At 38.1% G+C, this 15621-nt stretch overlaps 1 protein-coding gene across 3 annotated transcripts in view; it reads right to left on the bottom strand.

Annotated features, from left to right (window-relative positions):
• Positions 1-15621, bottom strand: part of LOC118711397 (hedgehog interacting protein) — an 86365-nt gene that overhangs the window by 66958 nt on the left and 3786 nt on the right. For all 3 annotated transcript variants that reach the window (XM_036424436.2, XM_036424437.2, XM_036424435.2), the window contains exons 2-4: positions 12341-12533; positions 4658-4814; positions 3431-3632 (exon numbers count right to left, since the gene is read on the bottom strand). In XM_036424436.2, the coding sequence (XP_036280329.1) occupies positions 3431-3632; positions 4658-4814; positions 12341-12533 (552 nt within the window). The remainder of the gene's footprint in view (positions 1-3430; positions 3633-4657; positions 4815-12340; positions 12534-15621) is intronic.

Below are 15621 nucleotides of genomic sequence, written 5' to 3'. Positions count from 1 at the left end.
GACTGGCTCTTTGCTGGCTAGAATCAGGAGATAACCAAGTCCAGCTCCTGGCCATGAAAAGATCAGTCCTTTTCCATATGCCAGGAGTCACTATCAAGTCTTAATTGACAATTAGCAGGAAAGGAACTCCAGATTCCCTTACAGCCAGCACTGGCTTTGGAAACGCTTATAATCAGAAATTCTGCTTTAAGTTTGATTTAATACACTCATGCTGGTCATTAATTAATATCATGATCCCCACTGTGTTTTGTCTTGTTTTCATTTCAAACATAGGAAGGTCAGGTTTAGTATACATTATTAATTCTTGATCTGAGTATTGCCATCAATACTGTGCTCCGTTAAAACAGCTTTATTTTCTTTCTTGGGATTTTAAAACGGAAAGAATAGTAAAGAAGTGATATGCATAATAATTTATGAAAATTCTGATTTGCATTACTTAGGCAAAGTGATTATTGACAAACAGAATATTGCCATGAACACACTAACAATTCATATATCAAGAAGCCTGAAACAATACTGTGAAATAGCTGTGAAATTATCTTCTCTTCAGAAGTCTCAGAAGAACACACCATGAAAATCAATGGTATGGTCACCTCATGAATGTATCAGCACCTGTTCCATCATAGCTATAGTTGCCTCTACTAATGCTTCCAATCCATGACTTGTGACAGGAGTTCCAAGGAGACTGAGATACAGGCTAGTTGTCATATAACCTCCTTGAGGTGATAAGGACATGGTCTCATTACTCACTGTTATATATATTTAAATATCCATGTGATAGATTGGTATCTTATTGATGTCACAAGTGTCAAAGATGAACAGAATTTAAAATACTGTCCTTTAAAATATTATGTAATAACTCATCCTACATAGGATAAAGGATTTTGAAGTTTATTTCAAGCCCTGGAGCTCTCCTAGGAGAGGAGGGCCATTCTGAAGAATTCCCTGAGGCCTACAAATCATGCCTAGGGCAGAACCATCACACTGCTTCATGCCTGGCTTGTGCAGCTTTACTTCACGGTGCAGTCTCAATAGCAGAGAAGTTACTTTCATGGACTATCCCAGTGAATGGGCATACATAAAAAAAAAAAAAAAAAAAAAAAGACTGAAGAAACTATATAACAGAAAGACAGTAAAAACAGAAATAAGAACACTAGTTTTTGGTTGTTGTTTCTCCCAACAAAAATTTAAAGTATTCTTAGCTCACTTCTTTCATTTACACTTTATCATATGTATCTTTTCTTTCTTTTTAAAAACATTTTTATTGACTTCAAGGAGGAAGGGAGAGGGAGAGAGAAACAGAAACATCAATGATAAGAGAGAATCACTGATTGGCTGCCTCCTGCACACCCTCAATCCCACTCGGGATTGAGCCCACAACCTGGACATATACCCTTGACTGGAATTGAACCCAAGACCCTTCAGTCCACAGGCTGTCACTCTATCCACTGAGCCAAACCAGCTACGGCTCATACATATCCTTTTAAGACCAACATTTTTACTAAAATAAGATTAGAAAACTATATATTAACCTTGCAAATACTTGAAAACATAATTTGGAGCAAATTTTAATGTGCATGTAAATGATGGACTCAGTAATGCCCTTTTTATAAATTCTAAGAAAGTCATCCATAAGAATGATAAGTAACAATGATAAAAAAGAAAAGACTAGAGTCATCTCAAATGTCTCATAAAAAGGAAATGGACTTATTGAGAAAAATTTCCAAATCTGATAACATACTCATGATATATTATTAGGTGAAGGAAGAAGGCTAAAAAGATGTTTATATGGTTTGATTTCAATTTTAATTTAAAGTTTTTAGCATAAAAACTATAAGAAAGCATCTTCTTTTGTATGTTTCTGCATTTATTAATATGGACCTGTATTAGCTTTGTACTCAGGAAAAATTCATTCAATGTTAATATAAAAACTGGAAGGAAGTATGTCAAGATGTTACTAATGATATTCTTTAATTGATGGGATGGTAATTTCTCTTTTCTGGAGAGCCTGCTCATCTTGCACAGTGGGAAAAATCCAGTGCTGTTGAGTGGCTGCATCTTCATTCTATCCTCACTAGGGACACTGGCAGTGACTGATCAGAACACATTTCAGAATGTATTGATTGAACTCTGATGTGCAAAATGCTAATGCATCATTTTAAGAGACTTTTGATTATTTGCAGTGAATTTTAAAGAAAAAAATTATTGGGAGACAATTGAAACTACTGGGCTAAACAGATTTTCCAAATGATCTGTGTCTTGGTGCCAAAGTCCTTTTCCGTAGGGAACTGGAAGTACCATAAGGCACCTCTCTTAGGCAGTATGCCTCAGTGATGCTGTCACACAGGAGGTTAAGGTTGGTGGTCGCAACAATATGACATTTCCTATATTCTAATTAAGTCATTCTAATTGTTTTACATGCTAGGTACCAAATATATAGATCTGAGGAATATATTTTTTCCAACTTGTTTGTTCTTGTTTTGATGTTCTTACCTATGAGTAGAGCTTAAGAAAGCCAGGAGTTTATTTCTATAGGAGTAGAAGAGTATAAATCCTCCTTTCATGTTTTTGCCAGTTGAAAATTGAAAAAGATGATTAATTCTTCTCAAATCATATACAGCTCTTCCCCAATCGCATACAATTAATTGTTTCATTCTAAAATAGTCATGAGTTGTTCCACTGCCTCAATTTTAGAATGCCACAATTTGCTTTACAACTCAGTACTGCTAATATTATACTGCATTACTCTCTTTTGAAACAAATTTGGTAATTTTATTTACATACCTACTAGATTTCTTAAGCTCAAATTGGAGAAGTGGGAAAGAAAGCAAAAGATGTGCTAATATATTACAAGATGGCTTGTTGTATCATAGATAAAAATATTTAACTTACCTGCAAAAACATTATTCAAGGAAGTCACAGTATAAGTAGCATCTTTTATGACACAGGCTCAAGCACAGATGTGGTAAAGAATGATTTGCAGTTGCCAAAATAACCAAAAGACCTCTTAGTTTATACTAGCAAATGTTGATATACAAATCTACAATTGCAAGTATTATGCCTATTAAATAACATTTCAACAAATACTTTATAAAACCAAGAATGATTTCAAATGTACAAATTACACAGGGAAAGCATGTCCAAGTACCAATCTGCTTGCACTGCTTAATATAATAGTTCCCAAACATCATTAAAGGGGTGGGGAGGTGGGAGGTGGGGGGACACAACTGTAATAGTGCCAACAAGAAAAATAAAGTTAGAAAAATTGTCATTGTGCCTATTCAGTTGCCATAGTTATTGCTCCCCTATGGTGTTTTCTTATTGTCTCCTTAAACATTCTTTTATTATAAAGAAATGCCTCTAGTGAGGATATCACTAAAATAAAATTAATATAGCCATAGCAAAGATAAATAAAATTTAAAAAGCCAACCTTTATTCCACTTTGAACAAGTTTGTGAATGTCCAAATAAGGCTCCTTGAAAATGTCTCCTTCGGGGGTGAGTATCTTCACGTAGCCTTCCTTCTCTAGGATGAAGAGCCGGTGAGAGCCGTCCCCACTGTGGAGGGCGCTGACGGGCTGGCGCAGCCCACTCACAACCTCCTGAATGCAGAAGCAGTTGTGCTTGTGCTTTCTAGACAAAGGAGAGAAACCGGTAAGCGGTGCTTAAGGTGAAGGATGGAAGGGATGCACTTAGCATCCTTTCAAAATACATTTCCTCTAGGAAGCAATGGTTTCAGGTGTCTTCAAACTATGGCCCTCGGGCCACATGCGGCCCGCAGAGGAGCCTGATCCGGCCCGCCAGGTTTTTTGGGCAGTGAGCGCAGCCGAGGTGTTACAGTAGGAATTAGTAGTTCATATAGTCCGGCCCTCCAGCTCTCTGAGGGACCGTGATCTGGCCCCCACTTTAAAAAGTTTGAGGACCCCTGGTAGATGGTCCTGAAGGGCTGCTAACCCAAAGACACAATATGATTCTCTGAAATTCTTTTTAGTTGGGGAAAAATAAAAATAAACTGCCCCCTATCAGAAAGTAAAAGAGAATTTCAAAACATGTATTGGAAATACTGAGGGGAACACTTTGCCAAGTGTATAGTTGTCTAACCACTATTCTGTACACTGAAACTAGTACAAAATAATATTGAGTGTAAACTGTAATTGAACAAAATTTTTAAAAAAGTTTTTTAAAGAACTACCATTCACACACCAACCTAGCTTCAAAAACTACGAACATTTTAAAACTTCATAAGCTCATTATCTCGTCTTTCAGTGACTATAATTAAAATGAGCTTTGCTCACAATAATTAAACCTTATAGAAGGGCACTCGAGAGAAAGTTCTAAGACCTATATCTAAAACTCTGATTGGCTAAGAATAATATGCATCATAACCTAACAGCAAGCATACATTTCAAGTTAAAACTATACTCATAAAATTCACATGAATCATAGAGAAGCCAAGCTCATAACAAGATTAGTAATCTAAGCATTAAGAGCACTTATGCTAATATGACGTTAGAGAAGCAAACTACTAAAAAGAAAAAGAAAAAGCATGTGGAGAGTATAGCTGCTGGACATGAGCAAAGAAAGATGAGTCACTTTCAAAACCACAAGTTTTTTCAGTTTTTTTTTTTTAAGGTTTAAAGAGCATTATCTTTATGAACCTGCTGATCTCCTCCACTTTGTCATATTCTTCCATCTGGTCCAAGTAGTTAGATGCTGGTCCTCTGATTTGTTTTCTTGGAAAATCTGGAAAGCACAATCCACCATCTTTTTTTGCATAATAAAAGCAAAACTCTTCAGCAGTAGTTTGAAGGAAACCTTTAAAAAATGTAAAAAGGCTCATTAGAAATAGTGGCATGTAAAAACACCCTATTAGAAAGATAAATACACAAGGAAAGAATTTTTTAGGAACTTTACGAATAATCTAGGAAAGTATATAGACAAAAAAGAAAGAAGAACTTTTCTTTGGGATTTTCATTTTTTAATCAAAACTTGAGATGTTCAGTAAGAGTGAAATTATGTCATATTGGATATTTTAAAAGGCTCATGTGAAGTACACATTATATGAAACCCAGCATTTCTTGTTATTGCATTGATTTATTTTTAGGCTTCCCCAGTGATCACATGTTGCACTGGTGAGCTTATCCAATTACTATTCAGCATTTTTTTAGCCCTAGAGTACTATAATAATTTCCTAAGAACTGCAAATTAGAATCAAGAAAGAGATAGACCATCAGGTGCTAGTTCGGGCCATTTTATAATTCTTACTATATTGTCACTTACATATGATTAAAAAATCTAATAACTATCACAAGGTTATACACTATAATGAATGATTGGGCAACAAATTGATGTTGATAACAGAGCCACCATTTTCAAATATGTAGGTGCTGTTTCCTACACTTCACTCATAGGAGAAAATGATTATTTTGCATAACAAAAATTATCCCACCTAATAAAAGAGTAATATGCAAATTAACTATCACTCCACCACACCCACAAGCTATGCCCACCAGCCAATCAGAGTGAGTATGCAAATAAACCTAATCAGGAGGGAGGCTTGGGTTTCCCAGGCAATAGAGGAAGCCAAGCTTTCCACACACCCTGGTGGACCCAGGCCTCCACTCAAGGGTACAAAGTTTCAATTATAGAAGGTAAACAAATCCAAACAGAAATGGCAGCAGCCAGGGAGCAAGCAGGAGGCTTGGCTCCACTCCAGGCTACAAAGTTTCAATTGTAGAAGGTAAATAAATTCCAGATACCAGGACCTCCACTTGGGTTACCATGGGACATGGCTGGCCTGAAAACCACCACAGGCCCCTCACTCAGGCCACCCCACTCCCCAAGGGAACTCCCACCCTGATTCAGGAAACCTTTCAGAGCAAACCAACTGGCCCCTTATCCTGTGCACCAGGCCTCTATCCTATCTAATAAAAGAGTAATATGCAGATTGACCATCACTCCAACACATAATATGGCTGCCACCATGTGATCAAAGATCTTGCCCCATGTGGACACAAGATGGCCACCACAAGATGGCCAGCAGGGGAGGGCAGTTGGGAGGCAGCAGGCCTGTAAGGGAGGGCAGTTGGAGGTGATCAACCCTGCAGGGGAGAGCAGTTAGGGGTGACTAGGACAGCAGAGGAGGGAAGTTGGAGGCAAACAGACTGGCAGGGGAGCAGTTAGACATCAATCAAGCTGGCCTGGGAATGATTAGGGGGTGATCAGGCTGGCAGGCAGAAGCAGTTAGGGGCAATCAGGAAGGCAGGCAGGTGAGCAGTTGGGAGCTAGCAGTCCTGGATTATGAGAGGGATGTCCGACTGCCTGTTATCAGGCCTAAATGGGCAGTCAGACATCCCTCGAGGGGGTCCCAGATTGGAGAGGGTGCAGGCTGGGCTGAGGGACACCTCCCTGCCCCCGTGCACAAATTTCATGCACCAGGCCACTAGTATTTAAAATATCCTTTCAAGTTTCTCAAGCACAACAGCTGGCATACCACCCTTCACTGAAAAATAATTATAACAAGCAAAAACAAAAAATGCAATACAGGTATCTGAAAGACAAATAATTTTGCTTACATAGTAACAATTTTTATGAAATAAAAAGCATGATCATATATAATTTTGACATTACTTTTAACATTTGAGTTAATAAGGTGTTGGTTTTTTGGGAGGAGGGCATATTAATGATTCACTTCCATATTCTGATAATTTCTGCTATCAAAATAGTTTATTGCTACTAGAGTTGACTTTATATGAAATTTATGAAGTACCAAATTTCTGCTTTTGGTCTCATACCTTTCATTATGTTTAATATTTTGATTTTTACATAATAAATCGGATTATCATGCCCCATCAATGTTGTGATAAAGGCATGTGGTAACTTAGTTGACATTCAGAAGCTGTATAATACATCCTAGTTTGCATAGATTTCTAAGAACAAGAATTTGGGGACAACTAAGTGAGGCTTATCGATGGATTGTGTAAGACATATTTCTTTCCTATAAGCTTGACTAAAGTCCCTTCAAACCTAAAACTATTCTTGGGAACTGAGGGTCCCAAATGGTTAAAACTTGATATAGATTTTTTTTACCTAACTTTTGGGTAAAATGTATTACCCCTAAATTTCTGAGGCAGATTCTTCAAGGCCAGTATCTGATTAGGCTATTGAAAAACATCTTATCTTTTTGAACCAGACAAAAAAGAACAGATGTCCTTGAGAGGGTATGTGTGTATGTGTATATGTGTGTAGAGGTGGGGGTTGAGTGGGAGGTGTGGACAGAAAAAGGAGGCAGGGCAGCTGGGAAGGGTGTTCCTTGCAAGGGAGAACAAGGCAGCTGGAAGAAGTTATCTTTGTTTAATAAAAAAATCAGCGATTAGACATTGAAGAGCGAGGTGAACACTGCAGCAGCATTTACTCATCTGCAGCAATTCACTGTTTGCAAAAGGTCACTTTTCTCCTCCAGTCTTTAATGGCTAAGCAGACAGAGGAAAGCTGCCTAGGGATGTCCAACAAATTTGCCAGAGGAAAAAGAAGGAACACTGAGCTGCTAAATCAAACTTGGCCCGGTGCACGAACTCATGCATGGGTGGGGTCCCTTGGCATGGACAGTAATTGGGGCAATCGGGGCTGTCTCCCACCCTGTCAGGGCCCAGGCTGATCGGAGCAGGCTGGCCAGCAGGTGGGACCACAGAAGGGACTGTGGGAGGTTGGTAGGCCAGCCTGCCCTAATCAGGATTGATTGGGGTCAGATAGCTGGGTGTAAGGGGGGCGCGATGGTTGCCTGTGGGAACACACTGATCACCAGCGGGCAGCTTCTACATTGAGTGTCTGCCTCCTGTTGGTCAGTGTGCATCATAGTGACTGGTCTTTCAGTCGTTCAGTTGCTATGTATATGTATATACACACACATTTACATAGCAACTATATACACATATCTAATATATCTATATATTTATATTACATATATTATATGTGTTTATACCATATATATTATGTGTACTATATCTATATATTTACATTACATATAAGTTACATATAAGATATATAGTATATATTTATTATATATAAATTGACCATCAAGCAACAAGAACTCCATGCATTCAGGAAGACTGTCAGACTATGGATATATTTATAACTGAATGTATGAAGGAGAAATCTAGTGTTAATGTGATGTTTGCCTCCAGAGTCATAGAAAAATTTCAAAGCACAATTCAGAAGAAATTTTGATTTTGGTTGTTTGCTGTTGCTGGTTTTTTTTTTGTTTTGTTTTGTTTTTGGGTTTTTTTTGTTTTGTTTTTTGTTTTTTTTTTAAGTCTGCATTCCAGCCTTACAGTCTGCAAACCAATAACATCTTAAGGGGAAATGAAGGAACAATGCTGGTGGCTGATTCCATTTTATAAGGAATTATTAGCTGGGGACAAACGAGGAAATGAAAAATCATTTTCAAATGGAACATCAGAAGATTAGTGGTGCTAATTCATAAACTTTGTGGTTCCTGGGGGTACCACACTCTTTTAGCAAATTAAAAACAAAGCAAAAACAGAAGGTTCACAATTAATTGCTCTGAGCTTTTTACAAATTCTAGACTCACTGAGTCATCTAAGTGTGAAGGAGGGAGCAGACTCAGAAGACTTTTACACACAAAAGGGCATGTTTGAGATGCTCAGGACATTGGGCTACCATTTATTGCCAGGGAAGATTAATTTGCCAAATGGTACCCTTCTTTGGAAAACTGAAGCACATCCTATTCAAAGTGAGTGTTTAGCTCCCCTTGGATCATCATATTATGATCAAATGGCCACTCATAATGGATGTCCACTTATTATTCCAGAAGCCATATTTTTTGTTTAAACTCCTGATAACTTACCAACTATCTTGGACCTGGAACTTTTCCCTCCTGGATCATGAACCCAGTCCTACTACACCATGAAGCACCCTATCAAACACTAACATATGAATAAATATTCTCAGTGGAGAAGTCCCAGCTCTAGCTTTTCTCTCAGCATGTATGCTGGAGAAAAGTTATTTTTCCTCATTGCATGTGGTGTTCATCACGATAAGGAAAAAATGACCTTGGCCTCATTAGCAACAGGATTAAACCAATTGAACTAATTGTGTACAGACATTTTACACTGCAGTAACCTAGAGATGATGTCTTAGGATGATAAAAATCATTTTGATAGCGATGTCTAGTGTGGTGTGCCATCACTTAGTGAACAGCAGAGCACCCACTCTGTCCGTCATACTTCGGGCAGAAGAGAAGACCCGTGGTGTGCAGAAAGGAGCTCCTGTGGTGTTCTGTTGTTTTGTAATTTTGGTACTTTTGAGAAGTTTTAAGAATTTACCTCCCAAAGTAAATTCACAACTATAATTAAGAAAACTCTAGTGTATCCTCACTTTTGTGATTTTTAACTTAAATTCTTTTCTCCTTTTTTGGGGGGGTTGGGGGGGGGGGTGTGGATAAGCAGGACATGAATATTTCTACATTAAATTTTGGAAGTAGCTATCTTTTAGGTGTCAGAGTGTTCCAAAGTGACTGATGTGTTATTAAAACCATGAAGGTGAAGCAAAGGAACAGGTCATTTACATATTTAATCTTTTACTAGAGGCTTGGTGCATGAAACTTGTGCAGGGGGCAGGGGGGAGAGGGGGGAGGGAAGTCCCTTCAGCCCAGCCTGCACTCTGTCCAATCTGGCAATTTGGGACTCCTTGGGGGATGTTCAACTGCCAGTTTAGGCCCAATCCTGGGCCTTAACCGGCAGTCGACATCCCTTTTACAATCCGGGACCTCTGGCTCTTAATCACTCACCTACCTGCCTCCCTTGTCACCCCTAACTGGGTGTCCCGTTTCCCCCCACACACCTGGTGCTGGCCTGGTCACCCCCAACTGCCCCACCCTCTGCCGGCTTGGTTGCCCCTCACGTGCTCCCCCCCCCCTTCCCTGCTGTCCTGGTCGCCCCACACAGCCTGCTGTTCAGTCATTTGGTCATCCCTCACTAACCCCCCTGCCAGCCTGGTCGTAGGCAGCCATCCTGGTGATAGGTAGCCATATTGTGAGGGTATGACAGTCAATTTGCATATTATATCTTTATTATATAGGATGTATTGGGCAAGGGAGGAAGAAATGAAGATGTCTCTGGAGTTATTTTCAGCCCCTTTCAGCATTTGCTTTAGCAAAATACATACCTTTGGATACCTTCCTCTTCATGATTTACAGAAAGATGGAGTATTAATAAGCATAGTCAAAATACGTTAACTAGCTTCTTATTAAAAAAAAAATCACAAAGTACCTGGGTTTTTTTTGTTTTGTTTGTTTTTACCATTTTGAACTTCAGGGAAAGGTAAACCATGCCACTAAATAGACTTAAGGTGAAAATATTACACACTTGCTTTTTGAGCAATTTCTAAAAAAAAATCAGTGTTCTAGAATTCTAGAGTCTTCTGGGTTTGGGGGAAAGGCAGAGGGCAGATTACCATCCATCCATCATACTTTAGGAAATGATAGCCAAGGATCAGTCTGGCTAACAAACTGATCAACATAAGGAACACAAATAGTGTTATTACAGCTAACTTTGGGGACCTGTATTTCGAGCGATTATTTGCATTTGATGGATCCTGAGGAAGGTCCCCTCCGCGAGGGCCTGCAGCCTGCTAGCCTGTCCCGGGGAAGCGCCCTGGCTGCTCCGTCCACCACTGGAGTGGAGCTTTCATCTGGTTATCTTTCAAGGCAGCCTGGGTGGCCACCGAAAGCACTTGACATCTTGATGCACTTCAGCAGTTTTACATATATACAAACTCTGTAGAAAAATAAATTTGTCATTCGTCACCACATATGTTGATCTGGGGAGTGAGGTGCTTGCCGCTCTGGCTCCTGAGCTATTTGCTGTGCTCCCTCTTACAGTGGGTATCGCTTTCTGTTGTTTGTTTTGGAAGCTAAAATAACTTCAGATACAGGAAGACCCCCACAGATGAGTTCCCAAAACCCAGCCTGGTTGTCTTGAACTCAAGTAGATCGAGGTAGATGAAAATGCTAAGTGTTCACATCCCTTTCAGCTTAACGGTGGTCAAGGCGAACCTTTAAGACTTGAAATTTGCAGCAGGCCTTTATGGGACGTAATCTGTTATCGCTTCTCCACAGGCCATCTAGGCAACCGTGACCTATTCTGCTTTGCTTTGGGGAATGTGATAAAGAGGGAGAAACAGCTGGCTTAAAAAAAAGCCTTCGAAACATGACTGTAGTTTATAAAGACAATAATAATATTTTCACATTGAATGGATTTGGAACCATGTTATGCTATACCAAAGGAAGCAAGTAACCCTAGTCAAAATGTTTTCTTAGGTTATTAAGAGACTTCTATTAAAAAAAAAAAAAAAAAATGCAAAAAAAAAAAAAAAAAAAAAGGAAGTCTATACTTTCTGTGGGTCAGAGAAAAGAGTGAAATGTGCATGGCAATGAAAAAAAATGTATCTAAGTGCATCCCAGAGTTCTTAAAGCTTGCCTTTTCCTCCAGTGCCAGGGAGTTTTCTACACTGTTAGCTCCAGATTTGTTTGTGTGTGACTTTGCCTAACTAAACTAAAGCTGTCTCCTTAAATTCTTTTCAACTAAATCAACAACCAAGGTTTACAAACAGTTGATGATAAAATTAATCAATGCCCAAGAATGTATATGTTTATGAGGGTCCAGACCATGATAGTGAGCAGGTAGACTTGGATGACTGTCAGCATGAGACCTTCTCTGTGCACCCCATCACCTTCTCACCGCACAGCTCAGGGCGAGCATTTCACCCTCCACCCTCCGGAGCCTCAGGTGTCCTATCAATCAGGTGGACCATTCCTACCTATCTCCCAGGGTTTTTGAAGTGCAAATTAGTCATGATATGTCAAAGTGCTTTGTAGGGCTTTACTTTTTTTTTCTTTTTTCTTTTTGAATTGTATCTTATTTAAGGGAATACCTTCGAAGTCAGTGGACAATCTGCATTTACGTGTCAACTGTGTAGAGGGGGAGGCTGTCTTGTTATTGAGGTAGGTAGGTAAAGGAGAAACCAATAAGAAACTTGTACTGATAATCTAACATGTGGAAAGATCACCAACTGTATTACCTATTTAACAACAACAACAAAAAGCAGAACCTTTCAACAAAACCAATGTACTACTTGTGGACCGAAATGACAGTAATCCCATTTAGCAGCAATAAAAGTTTACAAGTTTGAAAAGGGTAGTGATGAGGGAAGAATAGGTTTGTTGAAAGGTGAGATACATTTTTAGACTCCCTGATGCAAGCACTGAAGGACAGGTATCTTGAAAGGATGTTCTGCAGTTTACGTAATGCACGCATCTTTACCTGGAATGTGGCCTCGGCAAGTATAAAAGAATTCTTTGCAATAGTCTTTGCAGAGCAGGGGGAGGACTAGGTCTCTGTCCAAGGCTTCCCTCTCAGGTGAGTGGAACAGGTTCTGAGCATATGGAGAGCAAAGCGCACATCTGATCTCCTCCAGTAACTTCCCACATTCGGTGTTGTTGTTCACAGAAAATATCTGAAAGCCGTAAATCAGAAATAAACTCCTTTTTAGTGATGCGAAGTTAGGTTTTGTTGCTTTTTATTTTATAATCAGGTAACTAGAAAAGTATGATTTAGCCAATACAGTTGTCTGAAAAGAATTGCCATGTGACCACAGAGAATGCCTTTATAAGGATACACAAGTCCTCTCTGGTGTGGGATGGGAGAGCCAAGGGTAGGGGGTGGACAAAAGTCTTCTTACCCTTGCAAATCAGAGTGGTTTATCTGCCTTTCAGGTGTAAAAAAAAAACTTAAATGACAATTATGTGAGACCCTTTATCTCTCTCTTTTTTTTTTCCAGTTAATTTTATTTTATTTTTATTATTTTTTTTATTGATTATGGTATCACATAATTGTCCTCATCCCCCCCATTCTCATCCAAACCCCTCTCTACATATGCCTGCTTCAAAGTGTATAGTGACTGATACTTAACTTTAAAATTCCAAATACCTTCATCCACTAACAGGGTGTCACCCCAAAAATGTACACATCTTGAATGATTATAAAGGCAGTGTTTATTAACATACAGTTCATTTTCAAAATTTAAAGAATGTACAGAAATGAGAAATGAGTGTATATACAGTTTTTTGGGGGGACAACCTGTATATGTAAAGCAGAATTATGTGTGTGTATATATATATATATATATATATATATATATATATATACACACACACACACACACACACACACACACATATATATATATATATATGGTTTATTTGTGTCTTGGATAAAAATCTATTTCACTCCTGAAATTCCAAATTTGATATTCTCAAAAATGTTAACTTGAATTACATTTCTCCCTTTCATGTTCTATAAAAATAATACCTGGAGCTGAATCAAACTGGTTTAAGACCAATTTTTATTATTCATTATATCTTAGCCAGAAAAAACTTTCTAACTAGCTCCTCAGGTATGTTATATGCATGAATAAACTCAAGAGTCTAATAAAAGTGCTTTTGTATAGTATTTAGTAAGTCTTGATGGGAAAAGGTATGCTTTTATTTTTACTCATATAGTAGTATGTCTTTTACTTCAATAAGTCCAATTTGGGTGTCATTGGTTCACTGAAGTTAGGTCTCAGTGCCTTAGTACTAACTTTAAAAAATGGATTTCAGGAGTCCCTCTAATTAATATAGAGGAACAGTATCAGCACAGTATTTGAGATGTGAAATGTGGTGCTATCTAAACCAATAACTGATTTTTCATATTGAAAAAAACCCTAATGGGTCTGAATTTTCAACCTCTTCCCAATTTATGTAACTATATCTGTACCTAATCATTTCTTTAGAAGTATGAACTGGAGTTAATATTTTAATACATAGATCATTGTTTAAAGCAAATATGTCATTCACAGACTGAGGTTCTAATTTGAATACATCATATGGCTTCTATTTATTATTTAGAATAAATATATTCTAGGTGATCACAAAATTTGGGTCTTTAAGAGCAAAACAACTTAAATTCCATAGAAGGTATCTAGTTTCAGAAAAAAAATTTACAATATGTTACAACTATCTATTGTACAATATTCAGTAGTCACTACTAATCACAATTATATGTACATTTTAATTTTTATCAACTTATTTAAATGACTATTGCTTAAATGGTTAAAGTTTTCAAAAAGGAAATACACACCAGACACTTAGAATTAGCATTCCAAGAATGTTTTAAATGTCTTTTATTGTCCATACTCTGGCAGACCTCACCAGATCCATCCAATATTAATACTGTTCAACTTGGTTCAGTTTGTTTACCATACAGCAGTCCTCTAAGAACAAAACAACTGCAGGATGCTGAAACCACCTCCTTTGCTGGCAGAAAAACTGCAATGTAATTACCTTTGATTTTATGGAGAATATACACGCTTCCATTTTTTTATTTTTTATTTTTATAGCTGAAACAAAATGATCCCCATATACTCTCCCAGCTGCTGTCCAGGAAGAGTTTGAAGTTAGTGCCTAAAGAATTTTCTCTTTTACAATTTTTGGAATGTGTCCTGGCCACAAGATCTCTCATCAAAAGTTTCAGAAGTAGGATTCAATAAATTATCTGAAATCAAGTATAATATTATTCTTTGTAAAGTTTCATGCTGTTCCGGCCCAGCAGGATGGTAACATTTTGCTCTGTGTGAGGTCTGCAGTGTAAATACCCATTTGAAGATAGATAGAGCCATCATCCTGGCTTTGGTTTCAATGAACCAATAGTCTTACTGAAGTCAATTAAACTGACTCGGCCCAAGCTGCAACACTGTTTTAGACAGATATGTACTGCTGTGTGTGTGTGTGTGTGTGTGTGTGTGTGTGTAGGGGATTTTTTTTTTCTTGTCAGCCTATGTGTCTGTGTCTATACAGGTCCTTAACTTTATATCTGACAATGTCATCAATCTTAAGAAGAAATTTAAGCTAATTTCCTGTTTCGATTTTTAAAAGCCATATACGAAACCATCAAATTATAGAGGTTTAAACTAAATATACTTTGGGAATCATGTAAAACTTCGAAACACTATTACAGCATGCCTAGTAATGACTGTGGCTGTTGCTGACTAATTTATAACATCTGGCAGGTCATCCTTTAATCTTGAGCCACATAAAAGTAAAACCCATAGAAGAAAGGTAAGATAAATCCTGGAATACACAGTGAAGCGTGGCCTACAACTGTAGCTTATCAACAAGTAGTAAAATGGGTGACAGAGACCTTCTGTATTTCTCTTTATTTATCAAGTAACTAAACAAAGAGGATAGAAAGGCCCCCACATGGGTTTGATGTGCAGACAAAAGGAGAAAATACGTGACAGTATATTAAGATGTCACCTTAAGATCACTTGGTACCTAAAAAGTTATTTCTAAAAATCATATGCCTACAATGTTCTTCAGCTGTTGGGTAGAACACATGGGTCTGCGGACTATAGCGCTGGATTATGTCATTAAAGAGTTCAGTTTCAATTTTAGGCTAATATGTAAATAGATCATTGTACGAAGGCAGCTGTTAAAGGGATCCCAGGATGAGTTATTTGTTTAGTTGGATGTGTTCAACAATAGGCTTTGTCCCTGAAAGAGCCA

Source organism: Pipistrellus kuhlii, unplaced genomic scaffold (assembly GCF_014108245.1).
Source record: "Pipistrellus kuhlii isolate mPipKuh1 unplaced genomic scaffold, mPipKuh1.p scaffold_m20_p_8, whole genome shotgun sequence".
Taxonomy (NCBI): domain Eukaryota; kingdom Metazoa; phylum Chordata; class Mammalia; order Chiroptera; family Vespertilionidae; genus Pipistrellus; species Pipistrellus kuhlii.
This window is presented reverse-complemented; position numbering and strand designations above follow the sequence as displayed.